General features: G+C 44.9%; 1 protein-coding gene across 4 annotated transcripts in view; it reads right to left on the reverse strand.

The window, feature by feature from the left end:
* MYLK (myosin light chain kinase) overlaps window positions 1-20353 on the reverse strand; it is a 207736-nt gene that overhangs the window by 122627 nt on the left and 64756 nt on the right. For all 4 annotated transcript variants that reach the window (XM_012780459.3, XM_076002158.1, XM_012780461.3 and 1 more), the window contains exon 3: window positions 10803-11010. In XM_012780459.3, the coding sequence (XP_012635913.2) occupies window positions 10803-11010 (208 nt within the window). The remainder of the gene's footprint in view (window positions 1-10802; window positions 11011-20353) is intronic.

The following is a 20353-nucleotide window of genomic DNA, read 5'->3' on the forward strand; positions in this document are numbered from 1 at the left end:
TGTAAATGTCACAGAGTAGGGAGACAATAAGTGGTTAAGTTAAATGCAAATTAGACATCTCATTCTGCTAAGACATTATGTTTAAGAACATACGAGGCCGGGTGCGGTGGCTCACGCCTGTAATCCTAGCTCTCTGGGAGGCTGAGACAGGCGGATTGCTCGAGGTCAGGAGTTCGAAACCAGGCTGAGCAAGATCGAGACCCCATCTCTACTATAAATAGAAACAAATTAATTGGCCAACTAATATATATAGAAAAAATTAGCTGGGCATGGCGGCGCATGCCTGTAGTCCCAGCTACTTGGGAGGCTGAGGCAGTAGGATGGCTTGAGCCCAGGAGATTAAGGTTGCTGTGAGCTAGGCTGATGCCACGGCACTCACTCTAGCCTGGACAACAAAGTGAGACTCTGTCTCAAAAAAAAAAAAAAAAAAAAAAAGAATATATGAAACATGCAGATATATGTTAAAATATTCTCCCATTTGCTCCTTAGCACACTCCTAATGGGCTGTGGTCCTCCCCACTTCACTGAGCCCCATGCCGACCACCACCTGGCCAGACTCAGTGGTGGACCCTCTGTCCCCATCTCACTCAGATGCTCGGTAGCATTTGATGAAAGGCCCACTCCCCTTCAAAGCTCTTTCTCTTTTAGTCTCTCCACCTTTAGCTGGTTGCCCATCCTCTCTCGACCTTCTCTGCTTGACCTCTGCATGCTGGGTGCCCTAGGGCTCAGTCCTGGGCCCCTTCTCAGCTCTATCTACTTCCCCCAGAAGGTCTCAGACAGTCCTTCAGATTTAAATATAATCTATATGCTGACATCTCCTAAACCATACTCCACCAGAGCTTTTTAGCCACTCATCAGAGTTATCCAGAACAATCCCCAATATATTTCAGGTATTTGAATATTTGTTAAATAAATATATTTTATGAAAAAAAAACAGCAGCATACAAAATTATCTATTCAATGTGATCACAATTAGGTAAACGTAAAATAAACAGGAACGTTATCAGAAGATACCAAAATGTTATTAGTAGTGATTGTTTTTGGGGGGTGGGACTCTGAACAATTTTATTCAGCTGTATTTTCTAAAACCTGTACAATGGTAAAGAAAACAACAAAACATGATCCAGTTATGAAAAAAGGGAGAGGGAGGAGAAACAAAGTAAAATCTGGCATCCAAACAGGGTGGATAGTTCCTCTATGTATACTCCATACAACAGCATTGTCCACGTATCCAACCACTGACACTCCCACCTGAAATTTCTATGTACTATCTCTTGCACGCATCCATGCTACTGTATCACTCATCTCATCTTAAAGATTTCAGAAAGACTGGACTGATCAATGGATGAATGGTTAAACAAAACTGTGATCTAGCCACACAATGAAATATTATGCAGCTATAAATAGGAATGAAGTACTGATACATGCTATGACATGGATGAACTTTGAAGAAGTGTGCCAAGTGAAGGAAGCCAGACCCAACAGGCCACATATTGCCTGAATCCATTCATAGGAAATGTCCAGGAGAGGCAAAGCTACAGGGAAAGAAGGTGGTGAGTGGTTGCCAGGGGCTGGAGGAGGAGGGGGTAGGAAGTAAATGCTCAGTGGGTATGGGGTTTCCATTTGGGATAATGAAAAGGTTTCAGAACTAGATAGTAGTGATGGTTGCACAACATTGTGAATGCATTTAATGACACTGAACTGTATACTTTAAAGTGGTTAAACTGGCAAATTTTATGTTATGTGTATTTAACCACAATAAAAAATTTAGACTGAGCATTTTTGAAACTCTTGGGAGCTAAACATCTTATTCTAAAAGCTTTATTCCTTTAAAAATAAAATAAAAACAAAAATATGACATTTCCCCAAAGAATAGCAAAAAGAATGCTGTTGAGAGACTTCTATGTCAGGGTAAGAGTGGTTAATGATATGATTCAAACAGTCAGCTAAAAGTAAATGGTATTGAGCAATGCTTATTTAAATGTGAGTTAACACCAGAGTTTAAATCAAAACAAAAAGAGAATTTGGGCTAAAATATCTAACAGAGTCTATTTATAGGAAAAAACTTGAAGTTGCAAACTGTCAGATAAGGCAAAATTAATTTTGCAAAAGTACAAAAATTTGGCAGAACAGGAAGGCTATGTAGAAAAATAAGTGGAAAGAAGATTAAGGTAGAAATGCCAAAAATAGAAGAGTGAGTTAAGAGCATTGGTGAGGACAGGATCAGGTTGATGAGCAAGAGGAAAGGCCAAGACACTGAGGGTCTCTGAGCCAATTATTGTAGATTTTTCAAGGACGAGTAAAAGAGAATGCTGGCAGGTGTTAGGAGTGGAAAGTTCAACAGTGGAGGGGATAAAAGTAGATCCAACCCTATTTGTCAAAGGACATGGACTGACCAAGACAGACCGTACTGCTCAAAAAGTGAATAATGTGATCGAGATTGTGAGGAGGAGAAATGCCTCTAAAAACGTGTAGCAATATAATTTATCATCCAAACAAGGACTCTCAACACTGGAAGGGACACAATTAATAATTATGCCAGGACAACAGGAGTAAATCAGGAAAAGTGGGGAGCAGTCATCCTACTATAGACGACTTCCATGTGTTTTTAAAGGATTTCTTAAGACAGTGGTTCTCCACTCTATCAGAACAAATGTCCACTTTTTATAACCCGTATCTAGTAACGCCACCTGTGCCATCCTGAATTGAAGTTCACTGCTAATCACCCATACATATAATTTCAAAAAAAGCAAAGCCTTAAATAAAATATTAAAGAGATATAGAAGAAAAGTAAATTCTAATAATATGTATTTCCTTATGTAACTGTTCAAGCATGACTGTTCCAATATGTAAATGCTCAGGCACATTAGAAGACAACGACACAGTCAGATGCTAGCATTAATTCCTAATGCACATTTGGACTGAAAAGTGAATGATCAAAAAATCATACTCTACAAGTAGCACAGGAAAATGAAAAAACACAGGGTATACAGATGGCTGCTAGAATACTAGAATAAAAAGTAGTGTTAGGATAAATAACAGAACATGTATTATATAAAAAATGAAAGAAGAAAATAATCTTGGAAGATAACATAGCAAGACAAGTTACAGACCACTTAAGTGGTGAAAATTTTAAAAAAACACTATTAATGTGGTGTCAAAACAATTCTCTGTTTTATGACATGGGATTGTAAAAAGTTGTCACAGTAACCTTATCTATGTCTTAGGATCCCACCATACCTTGAAACATACATCCAGTGACTGCTTTGTAAAAAGGGACAGTAATGATAAGAGGAGGCCATAGAGAAGCTTTGTGTTAGGATGAAAAACAGCAGTCACCCCAACAAAAACAACTTCAATATATAATCTTTATAACACAAATTTATCACTGTACCCCAAAGATTCAAAAAATGCATGAAATGGCAACAAAATTCAATGAGATATCTACATTTCATGTATCTCCACTAATTTAATAATACTATTTGGTTCTAAATCTGTTAAGAATTTCAAGTCTCCTCTGATGCACATTTTCAGGGCAATAGTGCAGTAACAACACTGTTTTATGCATAAAATTATATAAAGTAATTGTGTGTATATACATATAGCTAGAAATACTATATTTCATTTAGTAGAAAAATTTGCAGTAAATTTTTCAATAATTTTGAAGTTATAACTTCATTCCTTTTAAGCTTCCCTCTATGTAATGACCATTTCTTAAATTATTTGGCTTGTTTTTACAAATTCTTAAAACCCTTTTTCTGCATTATTGAAGACGAAGGAACCACTGATTCATATATTTGCAGTGTGTCTGTTCCTGCATGTTTCCTGGCTGTAGGAATTAGGGAAAATTCGGCATGTCCTGCACCCCAGTGCTAGCCCAGTGAACGCCAGCAGCTCCCCCAATCACCAGGAAACCAGAAGAGCCCCTCAAATCTCCTACATGCTCCCTAGAGGGTGGTACTGTCTTCATGTAGAGCCACTGGCTTAAAAAAACCTCCAGAGAAATACACGGAATCAGAGCTTCTGGTTGAATATTAAACTTGATATTGAAGGAAAAAAAGAGAGTGGAAAAAAAGTCAAAACTAAAGGTCGCTGAAATTGCTCAATGTGGGTAACATTTTTACAGAAATTCTACAAATAGATGTCTCCTTCCCTTCCTGGAAGCACTCTGCCTTTCTCTTAAGGCTCGGATTTTATTCTGGGTTTTATTGTACACATCGTCTGCTTGTTGAAGTCTGGCTGATGCCGTCTACGTGATAGGGACTCGGTCAGTGTTCTAGCACGGATGGGGTCCCAAAGAGCCACACAGGCGGTCAACAAATACTGAGCTCCTCCTACACACCAGACCTACCATGGGTCAGGCCCTGTACTAGGCTCTGGGGATTCAGTAACTGATTAAGAAAAGACACATCTTTTCCTTCGTGGAGCTTCCACTTTTAGTGGGGAAGAAAAACATTAAAAAATACTTATTTACAATTTAAACACGAATAAATTCAAGTATAAAGAACTGAGTGCTTTGGGGGAGTGCTAAGTCCCCACACCTAGGGGCGGCGTGGGGACTTCCCAGGGGCAGTGAGGTCTGAGCTGAGGCCGGAAGGTGGAGCAGGGTTCCCAGGGGGGAGGGCAGAGCAGCAGCGCAGGCCGCAGGCCCAGGCCCAGGTGAGAGGGCTCAGTGTCTGAGAGAACTGGGAGGTCTGAGTGGCTGGAATGCAGCAGGCAAGGAGAGGCTGGAGAGGTAGAGAGAAGCCATGTCACACAGGCAGGGCCTTGTTGAGGGTGAGAGTTTAATTCAGAGGCAACAGTAAATCACCGGAGGAGTCAAAGGCAGAAAGTGATAATATCCGACATGAATTAAAAAGAAAAGTTATTTAAAACAGCAATGTGGACGGAGATTGGAGTGGGGTATGAGTGGACACGGGGAAAGCAGTGGGGAACTCTGCACCAGGTAGAGATGATGGCAGCCCGGGCCAGATGGTGGCAGTAGAGATGGACAGGTGTGGACAAACGAGAGCTGCGCAGGAGTTGGCACAGCAGGATTTGGTGACACTTGATGCAGGGGTGGGAAGGGAGCATTTGAGGTTGACTGAGGTCGTCCGGCCACCCCCTCCTAAGGAGATAGGGCCATCACCTATCAGAAGTTGCAATGAGTCCTCTCGGGGGCAACCCAAGTCCTAATGATAAATGTTAGTGGGACTCTGCCAGAGGATACCTGTCACTATATAAACAGGGCCCTCGCCCTACACAAACTGTTCATTCTGCAGTCTCTACCCATGCAGAGTCCACTGCTGCGGCCCGCTCTTGCCAGAATGTACACATGTACGTTATTATTATGCTATGAGACTCTGTAACAATTACATCCTTCCATAGAGGGTAAGGAGTTCATCCCAGGGTGCCAAATGGACATTTCAGGAGCTCTGTTTGGGGCTCCAGGAAATTGACACACTAAAGAATGAATTCTTCCTCAAGAGGCTGGAGTAAAATATACACCTCTTACAAGATAAACCATTTCCTGGTCATTCATGGAGAAGGTTGTCATATATCCTACCCAGTGAATTCAAAGGAACAGCAACATGAAGTTTTGTTTTGGAGGGGGAAATAGTTCAATAAACTGATGCCAATGATTTCTCAATTGTCTTAAGTACTCTAGAGAAATGTAGATACTCAGCAGAGAGAAAATAATTTATTTCCTTTGGAGTTTTCTTTTTTTTTTTTTTTTTTTTTTTTGAGACAGAGTCTCGCTTTGTTGCCCAGGCTAGAGTGAGTGCCGTGGCGTCAGCCTAGCTCACAGCAACCTCAAACTCCTGGGCTCAAGTGATCCTCCTGCCTCAGCCTCCCAAGTAGCTGGGACTACAGGCATGCACCACCATGCCCGGCTAATTTTTTGTATATATATTAGTTGGCCAATTAATTTCTTTCTATTTATAGTAGAGACGGGGTCTCGCTCTTGCTCAGGCTAGTTTCGAACTCCTGACCTCGAGCAATCCGCCCGCCTCGGCCTCCCAGAGAGCTAGGATTACAGGCGTGAGCCACCGCGCCCGGCCTGGAGTTTTCTTTTAAAGGCCAAGACTCCCAGGCATCCTAGCTTGCTTCTCTAGAGCTATGTTCTACTGTGATTCCCAAAACAACACTAAGCCAAGTAGAAGGTATTCCCTTTAGTACTTAAATCATAAAGTTAATTTTATATCAATTTATAAGTAAATAAAGAAAACTTTATATCCATTGTGAGACACTGCCTTCTTGCAGGTCTGATACGGTGTTAGTCACGTGGCTGCTGTCTTCAGTACAGGTGGCAGATCGGAAGCCACCCTGTGGGCATGTGCAGCGAATGGGAAGGTCATCTTAAGCATGGATCTGCAGAAACTCACTGCATCAGTAAGCTCCCCATTTTTCTTGGGGATTATGCAAAATGATGGTGTATCAAAGACTAATGAAACATCTGAAAAAATGTAATTGGAATACTTGTAATAAACCTATGTGTTCAGGAAAATAAGCTTAAAGGATCCATGAGACAAAAGTAATCATACATCATGTACTTATACCTGTGACTAGGAGGAGCAGTTCCTTTGGAGAGCTATGGGCAGTACAGAAATGGAAAAGGAACAGTGCGCTCATCCTCTAGAATAGGTAGGTCTCTAGAAACTCTTGCTGTAGACCTCCCACTGTCTCCACACAATCTGTCCTACAGCTTTATTCCCCACTCCTCTCTACTTGTTCCCATCTACTCTCCCACACTGAGCTCACCTACCCCCAACCCAGGCCTTAATTCTTCCCACCTCCCTCCCATCCCCATTATCTGAATCACAACCTGCCATCCAAATCCAATTCACTCTTCCAGGACTAGCTCAAGCCCCTCTTCCTCCAAGAAGACTCCACAGACCATTCCAGCTTCCAGGGGCCACATTTTTCTATGAACTTACAGAGCTGATATGCCAGTCATTTGGGAAATGAACCCATAGTGTGTGACTGGTGGTGTGCTTTTGCTTAGCTTTCAATGTGTCCAGGTCTTATCTGACCAACCAGGTTCTTACAAAAAGGACCTAACAGAGGATTCTGTCTCCCACACAGCACCACGCAAAGTCAGCACTTCATAAACACATCCTGATGGTGAATCTATAATTGCAATATAATAATGAAGTATGAGGTCAAGAAAGTCAGTCTTGGCCAGGTGCAGTGGCTCACACCTGTAATCCTAGCACTCTGGGGGGCTGAGGTGAGAGGAATGCTTGAGCTCAGGAGTCTGAGATTTCAGTGAGCTATGATGACGCCACTGCACTCTACCCAGGGTGACAGAGAAAGACTCCGTCTCAAAAAACAACAAAAAGGTCAGTCTCTTGAGGGCAATGACCAAGGCTTGTTGCTCTTTGTACCCCAACACAAAGTTAGCACATTCACTGGAATTTGATGAATGAAGGAGAGGCTAGAACTGTGAGCCAGTGGGAGAAGCCTAACTCCACAAAGGGTGGAGAAGGGAGAAGGAGATGGAGGGAGAAAGATGGGAAGCAAAGGAGGCAGCACAAGTGGTAAAAATCAACGTTGGGCCAGCAAGAGAAGCCGGCCTATATTTTATGGGGAAAAAGAGGCAAAGTGGAAGGCGAAGACAAAGGACAGAAGGGAAGGTAAAGGAGGTTTAAAGTCATCCTTCAGGAACAGAATGAGAGCAAGTAATTTTCCACCTAACTCTTTTGTATACTACACAGGTGAGGCTTCTGCCAAGGAGGTCTTGACACACAACTACTTCACAGCAAAGAGATTAATGGGGCAAAAAGAATAATTTTCATCTCTGCCACATTTATTTTGCTAACTTTGATGAGACAGAAAAGGACAAAAACTCAGAGCATTTTAAGATTCTGCCTAGATTTTTAAAAAATAGGGCATATGCCCCTAAAAAAAAAAAAAAAAAAGAAGTGTCATTGTCATTAGGGAGTTTTATAGACAAAAAAGTGTTTTAAAGAACATAACTGGGAGATATAATATTAGGTCTTTCAGAAAAATAGGAAGGTTAGATAAAGAAAGATAGTACAAGAGAAATAAGAGAACCAAAAAACAAAAGGAGAACCATGACAGGTATCCTAGAGGAACACAATAATTTAAAACTTGGCCAATACAATTAGACATAGCCTTATAATATATGATGTCAGCAATCCAATCCAATGTGAAAATAAAAGAAATCAGAGAAATCTGTCCCTGGAAAAGGGTAGTGGCAAAAAAGATGGTTCAGGAGCATCTCTTATGAATTCAAAATCTGTTAAGGCACTTGTTTTCATAGGGGATCCTGCATGTTTCTTGGCTCTGATCATCAGATTGGAAATCAGATGAGGAAGCTCTCTCTTTTACAAATTCCCCCTCTAAGTAGCTCTATGAATGTTAATGCCAGTTCAAATAATGACAAAGCTACTATTTTCTGGACTCTGAGTCTTTGCTAGCGGCTGCGCTTACTCCTTATACCGCCCTGTGGGGCAGCCATGTGCTCCCACTGACAGAAAAGGAGATAAGGCTCAGAAAGGTTAACTCTCCTTAGTTAGAAATGAGTAGAGATAAAGTTCAATCCAAGACCATTTGCCTTTCTTTCCATTGCACAACACTGCCCCTACATCTGATCACTAAGGGGTTCAAAAGCTCCACATATGAATTATACTCTTAATTCCAGGACCTCTGCTCTTTCCAAGTAAGAAGCACAGCTCTGAGTTGGAAGACAGGCAGGTGGGTTGAAGGGTTCCTTTTGTAAAGGTCTGGGCTAACCTGGCACAGCTAACAAGTTATCCACACCAGAAGGGACCAGAGTGGGTCCTTCCAGGCCTATAGCCTTGGGGTGGTTCCAAACCAGCCTCTGATGCAGAAGCGGAACGTGCACAGGGTCCCCGACACTGACAGAGGTTGCAGCCTTTAGGCTGTTCTCTATCTCCTGGGTTAGAAGACGTAAAATATCTTAAAATTTATGTCTTAATTTTAATTATATCTTAATTACTTATATCTTAATTTTAATTTGGGGGCCTAACTCTCCCCAAATTAAAGCCAAAGGGCAGGGGCAGGGGTGAGAGCCTTGGCCTGCTCTCATTCCTCTATATCTCTCCTGTCATATGTCCTTTCTCCTGCCCCAAGTACCATGACCTACTAAAAATGTTCTCGCTTTGTTTGAGACATCAGACCTAACTTCCTGAACAATGGGAATTGAAGACCACGTTTTCATATTATCTAGGTTTTTTATACCTCCCCTACATTCCTAACTCACTCCAGTCCTCCCTTAACATGGATTATGGAAAATAAGAGCTGGCCCAGGCTGGAGAGGCCACCAAATTCAAGTGCTTTATTCTGCAGAAACAGAGGTCCAGAGGTTGAAAGCCACACCTCTGACTGGCACAAGTTAGGACCAGGACCTTGTACCCTGACTCATAACTCAGCACTCTTTCCACTTCCCCAGCTCCAAACAGGAAATCAGAAAAGGGGGCAGAGTACTTTTTTATTTGTAAACCTCAACTCAAAGTGTGGGCATTGACAAGTGGATAAGACAGGGAAAGCAGGCACCAGAATGGCAGAGATGAGGTCATCCCCAGACTCTGGCCAGGGGCCACTTCCAACTGAAATGCTCCTGCCACAGGCATTTGAAGGTCATTAGAATGAGTGAGGGACTAAGTTAAAGAATTCAATGTAAGCCTCCACGCCATGCAGGCTCTGCTCTGTGAAACAACCTGCCTGCCCTTTCGTGGTATGGGGAAACAGGGACAATAGGGCAAAGAGTGGCCATTGGCCCAGGTGCACCTCGCCCCCTTCTGGAATCTTCCCTGACTACCTTAGTCACTTATCCATAGTCCTCACACACAGCATCCCCTGAAAGCCAGGTTGGGAGGACAGTCTTCTGGAAGAGAAAGAAGCACCCTCTGAACCCCTGGTTTACAAGCACTTAGAAAGGCCTAAAAAGGTCACAAGAACCTGGTCTTACTGCTGAGGGGCTGACAGACCCCTATGTTCTTGCAGACATGAAACTCTAAATGCCAGCCAGGGCCTGACCTGGAAATCTTCTCACCAGCAGAGTGGCTTCAGCGTGACAGGGGAATACACTGGTGGCAAAAAACCAGGTTCACCTACGATCAAATGTTTCTCCTGGAAGTTTTAAAGTTAACAGTAAATTTTTTCAAGTGCAGGGGAAAAAAGGACAAAATAACTAACCAGTATGACTACTTGGGTGTGTTCATCTCCTGGATATTATTCTGAGTTACACCATGTTTTATAATGGGCACGTGTTGCTTCATAACAATGCTAATGTTGGGAAGCGCTGCCCATCAACTCCCCAAATATCTCAGCATCTACCATGTGGCAGGAAGTTTTCTAGGTGCTGGAGATGCAGCAACGAACAGGGTAAAGTCCATCTCCTCCCAGGGCTCCCGTCTGGCGGGGGGCGGAGGAGATGCTCTGATGTGAGACAGTGATAGGTCTGGGAGCAAAATGAGCGGGGCAAGAGGATGGAGCGGGGTGAGAGGACGGGGTCAGAAAAGGGCTCTCTGAGGAGGGGACATCGGAGCAGAGGCCCTGCAGCCTGGCTCGAGGGAGACCCAGAGGCCGGCGTGACCGCAGTGGGGTGAGCAGGTGCGGGGCAGTGGGACAGGGGTCTGCAAGCCAGGTGGGGCTGATCGGGCAGGGCTCTCTAAGCCACCAGGAGGCCTCGCAGCCTCAGAGTGAGGGAAGCCTTGGGAAGGCTCGCGCAGACGGCGAGGCGATGCCTAGTTTGACAAACACCGTCCCCTGGGATCCTCCCGTGTTCACTGACAGCTCAGCTCCCACCAAGGCTCTCACCCTCTGGGACTCACCTTCCACTGTCAACTCCACTGTCACCTGGCGGGCACCACTACCATTGGTGGCTTCACAGGTGTACTTTCCCCTGTCCTCCTCACGGACGGCATGAATGACAAGGCTGAAAGTGCCCCGGATGCCGCAGTCCAGCAGGAAGCGGCCCCCGCTGGTGATGGGCTGCCCGTTTCTGTGCCATGTCACCTGGGGCTCTGGGTAGCCCCGGACCTTTAAGAAAAAGAAGAAAGGGTCAGAGCCTGTATTTCATGAGTTCTCACTATGTGCCAGGTATTGTCCGGAGTCCTTTACAGGTGTTAACGCATTTAACCCTCATAACAACCCTTGAAGTCGATACTGCTTTCACCCCTATTTGACAGATATGGAGGTTGAGGTATAGAGGGTTTTGGTAATTCCCAGTGTTGAAAGTAAAAACAGGCAGAATCAGGTGTCCTGGCTCCAGAACCCACCATACAAGTGACTCTCCAGCCTGGTTGTGTATTAGCATCATCAAGGGGGGCTTTTAAAAGTACCAATGCCCAGACCCCACCTTAGACCAGTGAAATCAGATCCCCAAGGGTGAGGGCTGAGCATGGGGATTCTGACCAGGGCTTCTCAAGCTAACGTGCGAATGAGTCACTTGGGGACCGTGTTAAAATGCACATTCTGCTTCTACGGGTCTGGGCTGTGGCCTGAGATTCTGTAGCTGGGACAAGCTCGCAGATGCTGCTGGTCCCTGGAGCTGGGAGTAAGTGGCAGGTTCTGGCCCTGCGCTGCCCAGTGGCAGCCACTCTCCACACACAGCGTGGCGCTCTTGTGACGTGGCAAGCGAGACTGAGCTGCACTGGAAGTGTACATCACACACTGGGGTTTGAAGATAGTATTAAAAATGTAAAATATCCCAATAATTTAAAAATATTGATTACATGTTGAAAAGGCAGTATTTTTGATATGTTGGGTTAAATATATTAAGATTAATTTCACCTGTTTCTTTCTCCTTTTTTTTTTAACGTGGCTACTAGCAAAGTCACAATTCCCTACGCTGCCCCTCTAGTTCACTGGCTCTGCCTTTTGCTTTCGCCTACGATAGTTGGCAGCTGACATTTGCTGAGTGCTAAGTGTTTAGCACTTCAAAGCACTTGACTCATCTGAGCCTCATAGCAACTCTTTCACGGAGAAGATAGCTCCCCAAAGAGGGGAAAATGCAGCGATAAAGTCTAAGAAAAGAATTCACTTTCAGTGCCAGAGAAAGAAAGTTCCCTAAGGGCCCTCGAACACCTGCAACTCAATAGGCCCTTCAGAATGGACTCATCTGGGGAGAAGCAGAGCTCAGAGTGGCTCACTGAAGCACAGCCGAGGACCCAGAATTGTGGAATGTTAGCACTAGACAATGCACAGAAGATTATAGAAAACTCCTGAGAACACAGTTGTTTATAATACAAAACAGTGGTAGCAATAGCTTGTATCCACTCCAAGACAAGAGAGAATGGATTTGGATGAAGCAAAACCAAAATTCACTGAACTGAATGACCCTGAAACTGCATTTACAAAGAAAGCCTTCAATGACCTGTAGCAATAATCCTCCTCACACCCCCTGCAAAGCCGTCGATGATGCCGTTTCATGTGTGGGGAGCACTGCAGTGCACACAACCTGGACATCCAAACACAGTCGCTTCCCTAAGCGTGCTCAAGGAGGAAAGGGCTGTGTTCGAGGCATCGGCGTTGTCTTTGGACTGTGCTCAGTGTCCTTCCCAGGTGTTCAGCCCCCAACCCATCCTAGACCGCTTTGCCTTTCTCTGACAATAGCTGATTCCCAGTTAACCAGGATGTAGATTTCCTTCCAAAGGAAGGAAGCCTCGAATGACAGTGAAAATTACCAAAGTGAACAATCCCTCTTTGGTTTTTCCATATTGTCACACCTTCAGTGCCAGTTTGTGACTCCAGTAAGACTGTCTTTCCAATCAGGCTTCAGTGAAAAAGAAACAAAAACAGAGCAAAGCTCCAAATCAATATCACCCATCTCATTTACAATTTCTAGAAACAACAACAACAAAATAATCCCCTTCCTGAAAAAAATCTAAATTATACTCATGACAGAGCTTGAGTACCTGTGAGGAAATGCTCAGATTCTGAAGCTGATTGTCCAAAAGACATGTCAACAATGCCTGAAGCCATTGTAGTCTCACCAAAACAAGCATATGAGACCTTAGGTTGGAAATGTTGAAGGATACCACATCCATCTGGAGGTGTGAGGTCTCACAGCTGTTATAACATGAAACGAAGTGTTAACAGTGGTTGTCTCTGGGTGGGTAAATTATGGGTCTCCCCTCTTTTTCTTTTTAGTTAACTATTAGTTTGTGATAGTTCTGTAGATAATGCACCTAGCCTTTGTAAAATAGAAAAAAATTAAATTAGAAAATATATTCCTTTTATAGTATATGTTGAATATAGTATATGATGAATGTATAGCACATTCATTAATTTGTTGAGGCCCCCAAGGTGCTTAGCAATGGAATCAAAAGAGCTAGCAATTGCTAGCAATGGAAATAAAAGAGCTATAAAATAAACACTACACATGCTTGAAGGTGACACAGGTTATGCACCCATAAAAAATCATGTCATGTTGTGACTCTATCTGGGCACAAAGGTTCATGCAAAGGAATGTTGGGCAACAATGACCCTATTAAAGCATTCTTCTCATTTTCAGGAAACTAAGGAAAGCCTTTTCCTACAGACAGAAACCCCCTGGGAGTCTGGTCATACAATGACTCTGCAAATCGTCATCACCTTTTCCTGCACCTGTTAGGCAGGGCTGGCCTGCCCTCTGGAAGATGGTCGCACAGCCTCCTGTCAGCTTCAGAGAAAGGGGGTGCTGAGCACTGCCACTGGGAGGAGGTAAATCATTAACGCACCACTTGCGCCCTAGCATTCCTCTAGCTGCAGCTGGCCCGCTCTGGTGGCCCATCAGGCCCTGAGGCATCAATGATTAACTGGGGACACTGAAAGCTTTCCAGATATCAGGGACACCATCCTTCTATCTCTGTTTCTTTTCCCCTCACTTTTTACACATACGTCACACTTATTCTGAAATGCCCTGTTAAAAGAAATATTCAGGGATTTTTAAATATGCTGAAATTGGCATCACTTAAGAAAGCTGCAGTTTGCAAATGGTACTTTTATAGCACTTTGGATCTGAAGCAAAGGCAGGAAGGAATTTCTGTGACCTTGTTCAGTTCCAAGGTCTGAATGATTTGCAACGTCAATACTTGTTCTTCCAACATGGGAAAAATTTGTTCAACCACTACTTGACATTACCTAAAAATTATTCAACTTCAAGTAAACCCATTTTTACTGCCTGCCCACGGCTCTGGGCTGCTGGGTGGGGAGGGAAGAGAAGCATCCTTGGGACACATGACAACAGCCCTGCCCTCCCGGGTGCCTTCTCTGCTAGCATCGCTGGCCTCCAGTCAGGAAGCCCCAGCTGGGGTCTTCATCAAGAGCACAGTAAAAACCCATGGAAACTTCAGTTTTCAGAGGGTTTCCACATACAGAACTTCATCTGATTCTTACAAGTATGAGGGAGGTGTCCTCGCTTGGGCTACCCAGAAGCAGAAGCTGAGACAGGGCTCGGAGAGCACCGTATGTGAGCCCTCGCCAGCGCCGGGAGCAGCCTGAGGAAGGGGTCTGAGTGTGGCGCCAACAGTGTCTGTAACAGCTTGCAAAGCTAGTCATATTATTAAACCCATATCGCTGAGAAAAGAGGCCTAGAGAAGTGGATGGTTTGCCAATGATCTTGCATGGCAGATCAAGTGGCAGATTTGAGACCACAATTTCAGTCTCCAAGTTGAGTGGCTGTCTCCATGCCTCATGGTAAATTCATGTTTTTGGTGAGATGAGTTCTGCAGAACCCAAACTTCTGATACATATCTCTCTCTAAGGGACCATAAATCTCTTACAGGTGAAAGCAGTATCTGTTTCCCACTTTTGAAAATGTCAGGTGGTTCAGGAAAGATACAGTCACACCATAAGCAAGTCTTGGGTTATTCCCTTGGACTCACAGTAGGACAGGATGGGTGCCAGGTGTATGCCCAGGATGTCCCAGGAGAGTCGGGATGGTACAGAGAGGACAGTATGTGAGCCAGGGCCTGAGCACCTGGGCCTGGCTTGGCTTCCTAGCCTCTTTGGGTTGGAATTCCTTCCTTTCCTTAAAGAGGAAATTGCTCTCAATAGCTCAGGTTCCTTCCGTGTCTGAAGTATCATGGGTTTAAATGGTGACCCACTTAGCTTCCTGCGAGAGATCCTTTGCTTTCCCTTCCATCCTCCTCTGGGTCCAACCCACAGCCTTCGTACCCTCTAATCCTGCATATGGGAAACCAAGTGACCACAGGAGAAATGCTCAGGGACGTGAAGAGGCAGCCCTGAGTTTTCACCATAATGAGTTTTTGGAAATGTCCCCAAAGAGGGTCATTCTAAGGAGAGCATCATATTTTAGCCACAGTAACCACGTTTAATTGGAGGTTGTGTTCTTGAACAAAAGCCCGGGTTCAAATAAATCAAGGACATAACCAACAACTTGTCATAAAAGTAAAGATATAGTAACTATAACCCCTACAATAATTTCAAACAGTAAAACTGTGCTCCAGCTCCATAAAATGTCCTCAAAAACCTTTATGGCCTCAAAAGGCCTTTAAAAGGCATGGGGCTCATCCCATGCTTGCTGACGGTGGAGTGGAGAGCCGGGCTGCAGACAGACAGCTGCATTATGGCTCCCTGTGTCAACTGTGAGACACTGTTCAGTGCTGTCTGGAGATTTACTTCACGACTAAAAGTGAAACATTCTTAAGGGCACTAAGCCTTTGATTTTCTCTAACATATGTCAAGGGCTTTCAACCCATTCCTAGCTGCCTAGCACAGCGTCTCTGTCCCCACAGCCCCTCCAAGACTCAAAGCAACACATCTGCCCTCCCTTAGCTCAGTGTGAGCAGAAAGGGAGCGACTTTGCCACTTTTGATGATCTGCTGCCTGTGTTTCATTCCTGGCGGGGCCTGGTCCAGTGCACACAGTGCAAATCCACACGGCTGCAGGGCTTAGCTGCCGTGGCCCAATGGTCAGCAGCCAGGTGTGGGCAGCAAGAAGGGACTGAGGCTCTGCCCACGTCGGGAATGGAGGAAGAACAACAAGAGAGAAACAGGGTTGAGCTGAGGCCAGGGAGAAGACAGAGTGCCCGGCAGGGTTCTGGGGATTGGGAGATGCTCAAAGAGGATGAGCGCAGGGAGCTGAGCGATCTTTACGGCTGGGAATGACAGACTCAAGGGGCTGCCAGTAAGTATTTATTTGATTGTTGAGTAACTGAATTGATGCTGGGAAGGGCTGGGCCTACAGGGGAGGACACCAAGGAAACCTTGCATCTCCCCTAAGCTGATGATACCTGATTCCGCAACACAGCACTGCCTGCCTGTAGCTCGTTACTCTGAACTTCCTACCCTGCTGCAAGGAAGTTTCCTTTATAACAAATAAATTCTCCTATGATGAAAGACTAGAACAGGACTGGCAATTAAAGACTGAAAAATAATGGGGAATAAAACCAATGGTACTGAGGAATTAGCTGAAGAATCAATCTCCTGCTCCAAGCTCACTCAGATAATAAATAAACATGGGTGCACAAAAAAGAGAGTTAAAACACTAACACCACAAACAAAGTAGATTACAAAAAATGTCCATAAGACTTACCTCACAGGGGTGTTATGAGGGTGAAGCACGCAGGGCGAGAAGCGGGCATGGCATGACCTGGCTTCGGGGCCTGTGTCTGTGTCAGCAACTGGCACGCAGCCCCGTAAGCTGGCAGGCGCTTAATTAAGGCTTTGAATAATCTCATTGCCAATGGTCAAAAGCCTTAACCGAACCCAAGGAACCCATCAGGAAGAGATCACGCCAGCTAAAAACAGCAATTAGTGAGAGGCTTATGCTGCTGGATGCTCCCCACCCCCAGCCCGACTCGTGAAACAGTGAGGACACGAGTGCTTCCGTGGATAAGGCCAGAACACGGAGAACCGGTCCTCGGACTGGCTCAGAACACGCCTTATGGTCTCCAGGGGCAGATGCTTCAAGGCTCTCGCTATGATCAGCCACTCTCACTTCCTACAGCATATTTTCTTTCCCTGTGACCCGAGACATAGAAACCCCCGAGGCTCTACATCTGCAAGTCTGAGGGTACAAGACCGGCTACAGCTTGGCAACCAGGGGTTATAACTCAAGCCCTTCTGAATCATTAAAGAGGATCTATTTCCTTTTATCTAGACCAACCTTATCAACACATGCAACTTTTAAATTCCCTTTTAATGACATAAGGATCTAAAACCCTTGGGAGCGGTCCAACCAAGAGAGGGAACTTTAGGTGTGATGGGGAACTGCTCACATTGGTGCTTTCCTTCTTGCTCCAAATTCATAGTTTTCATATAAAAACAAGCGTCCTTCTGGCTGAATGCCCAGCCCCTCTGGTATGGCTGTGGGACTCCAGTCTTAGCAGCCACCTCTACATTAAGCTCTGAGGTTCTGGTTTTACTCTCTGTCCCCATGGGTCTGCAAGGACTCCATGTCTTCAGCTAGGGAGGCAGCCGAGGAGATCACTCTCCTGTGGCAGCTCTTCTGTTTCTGCCACTGAGTTGAGATACACTCTCAGACATATTAAACTATTAATAAGACGCATGTGGCATGGTATGGGCCTCCTGCCCATGCCTACCACTTCCCGTGTAAGCAGCATGTCCCTCCTTTGGGGGAACTGCTCCCTACCCCTCCCCATCACATGTGAGTCTGGTGGGGATGGCAACCAGTGAGCTGCCTCCTGGCCAATGGGCATATGATCCAAACCAACCAATCGGACACCTTCCCTGCAATTTTATCTTTGAATATTGGGAAACCAAAGCTATCTCTTCACAGGGCCCCCACACTGGGAAGATGTAAGCCTAAAGCAATCTGGAGCCATCCTCTGCCAGTCCCCACCACCCATTTTCTTGCCTCCAGTCCAAAGGAGTAAGCCACCTGGAGAGTAAAAGCTCACATACACAGTGAAGAGAAGAAATGGAGACACTTCTGCTTAACCTAGCTGGAGTTGGTTTCTGTCACCTGCAAATAAGAGTCTCAACTAATTCAGGAAGGTACATGACCTCTGGGGTCAGACAGACCTGTGTGTGGATGCTGGCTATACGAATCACTAGCTGCATGTTGCTTATCTGGCCCTCAGTTTATACAACTGTAAAATGGGGAAGATACCAGAATCCACTTCCATGGAGAGGTGTATGATCAAATGAGATAGCACATGTACGATACCACAGTAATAGATTCTAAAGGTTAGATCCTTCCTCTCCTCTTTTCTCTAAAGTAAATTATTCTTTATAATAAGGTACCCTAGAATCCATACAGCTTCCAGCTTTGTTAATAGCATGAAATTATTTTTGCCCTAAGAAATTTCAGAACATGGGAACTTCTGGGCCTGGCGTGCCTCATCTTACACAACTTGCAGTCATACAGGCAACATCAAGACATCATACTCTTTTTTTTTTGAGACAGAGTCTCACTTTGTTGCCTAGGCTAGAGTGAGTGCCGTGGCGTCAGCCTAGCTCACAGCAACCTCAAACTCCTGGGCTCAAGCAATCCTCCTGCCTCAGCCTCCCGAGTAGCTGGGACTACAGGCATGCACCACCATGCCCGGCTAATTTTTTCTATATATATTAGTTTGCCAATTAATTTCTTTCTATTTATACTAGAGACAGGGTCTCGCTCTTGCTCAGGCTGGTTTCGAACTCCTGACCTCGAGCAATCCGCCCGCCTCGGCCTCCCAGAGAGCTAGGATTGGACATCATACTCTTAACTAGCAAAGACCTAACACTTTAACTGAGAACACCTGCTCTGGTTAAACTGGCTTACTGTTTTTATTTAAAGAGCTAAGCCCAATTTGGAAAGCGATCATTGTTTTTATATAACACCACAAGGCACGTTTTAAAGCAAATCTCCCAGTCTGTAGTTTTACCACACCGTCATTCTACCCCATAATAGTATGTGCACCTTTGAGACAGAGCCCATCACCTGGATTTCCGCCTCACTGATTAATGCAGCCTTGGAATTTCAAGGGGCATGGGCGAGTGTCAGGAGGAAATAAATCTGGGGCAATAAATCTGGAGTTCTAGCCAGTCACAGGGAGAGAGACATACTTCACTGGCAGAAGGGACAGAGCAGAAGGCTACTCCTCAAACATCAGAGACCATTACCTCCCAGTTGTCAGACGGGGACAGTGGCCACAGATTGGATTGTCCCCCTAGGACTCTCTGAGAACATGAGGTATTTCTGTTTAAAAGCAGGGGTGGGCAACAGCGACCTGAGGGTCCAACAACCTGAGAGCATCATGACTTGACCTTCTTGGCTTCGCTTCAGAATTCTGGGTCTCTCCAGGCTGCCTCTGTGACCCAACACCTGCCCACGTGCATGCCAAGCACATGGCACGTGCGTTCTGCTGGGTTCTCCCAGGTGGCAGGCTGCAAGGGAGGGTGTGGAGCAGGTGGGGCCATGAAAGCAGGATCTGTTCTGCTTCCCGCATCAACAGGGCCAGGAGAGCACTCCTGTGACTCTGTTGGAAAATACCTGGCACAAATGGCAGAGAGCAGCCATGTGAAGATGTCACTTCCAGGCGGAAAGTCTGCCCTGTGCCCCAAGCTGCCCAAAGGCATCCTAATTTGCATGGAGAATCATGTCAGAGAAGGAATCAAAGGTCGTTCCTCATGCAATGACAGCATCTGACTGGCCGTCAGGCTGAAAACAATCTTTCTTAAAGTATGCTTATTCTCACCAAAGCAATGCCTGTACATGGTTAAAATGTCAATTGGTACCGTAAGTAACAAGAGAAAGCAGGCCTCTGCTCTGCCTCTCCTACCTCCACTTCAGTAGAAGGCAATCACTTTTAACTCTTTTAGTCATTTCTTCTGGTATTTTCTTCCATCATTTCTAATCAACAGGCTTATACAACTATCACTTTACTCTTTGCAATTGTAGGCTTTATCTCTACTATGGTTTGAATGCTTTGGGCCCCTCCAAAAGTCATGTTGAAACTTAATCCCCAATGCAACAGTATTAAGAAGTGTGGCCTTTAGGAAGTGATTAAGGCACGGGGGCTCTGCCTTCCTGAATGGGATTAGGTTCTCTTATAAAAGGGAGGCCCACCTTGGCCCCCCAAAGTTCTGCGATGACAGGTGTGAACTACTGTACCCAGGTGGTAAATTTCTAGTTATATGCCACCATCTTGGTAGAGCACATCCTCCAGTAGTTTCCTAAGAATGAATGCATGGAAAGTTAAAATTTTTAGACCTAACATTTCCAAAAGTGTCAACACTCTACTTTTATATTCAGTTGACATTTTGTCTGGGACTGGCATTTTAAGTGGAAGCCTTTTTTTCTCCTGAATTTTGAAGGTATTGCTTGATGGCATTTGAAGGCAATTCTTCTGGTATCTAGCATTGCTGTTGAGAGGCATAATGCCACGCTGACTCCTCGATCCTTTATCTATGACTTGTTGTGTGTGTTTGTA

This window comes from Microcebus murinus, chromosome 1 (genome assembly GCF_040939455.1).
Source record: "Microcebus murinus isolate Inina chromosome 1, M.murinus_Inina_mat1.0, whole genome shotgun sequence".
In the NCBI taxonomy this organism is placed as follows: domain Eukaryota; kingdom Metazoa; phylum Chordata; class Mammalia; order Primates; family Cheirogaleidae; genus Microcebus; species Microcebus murinus.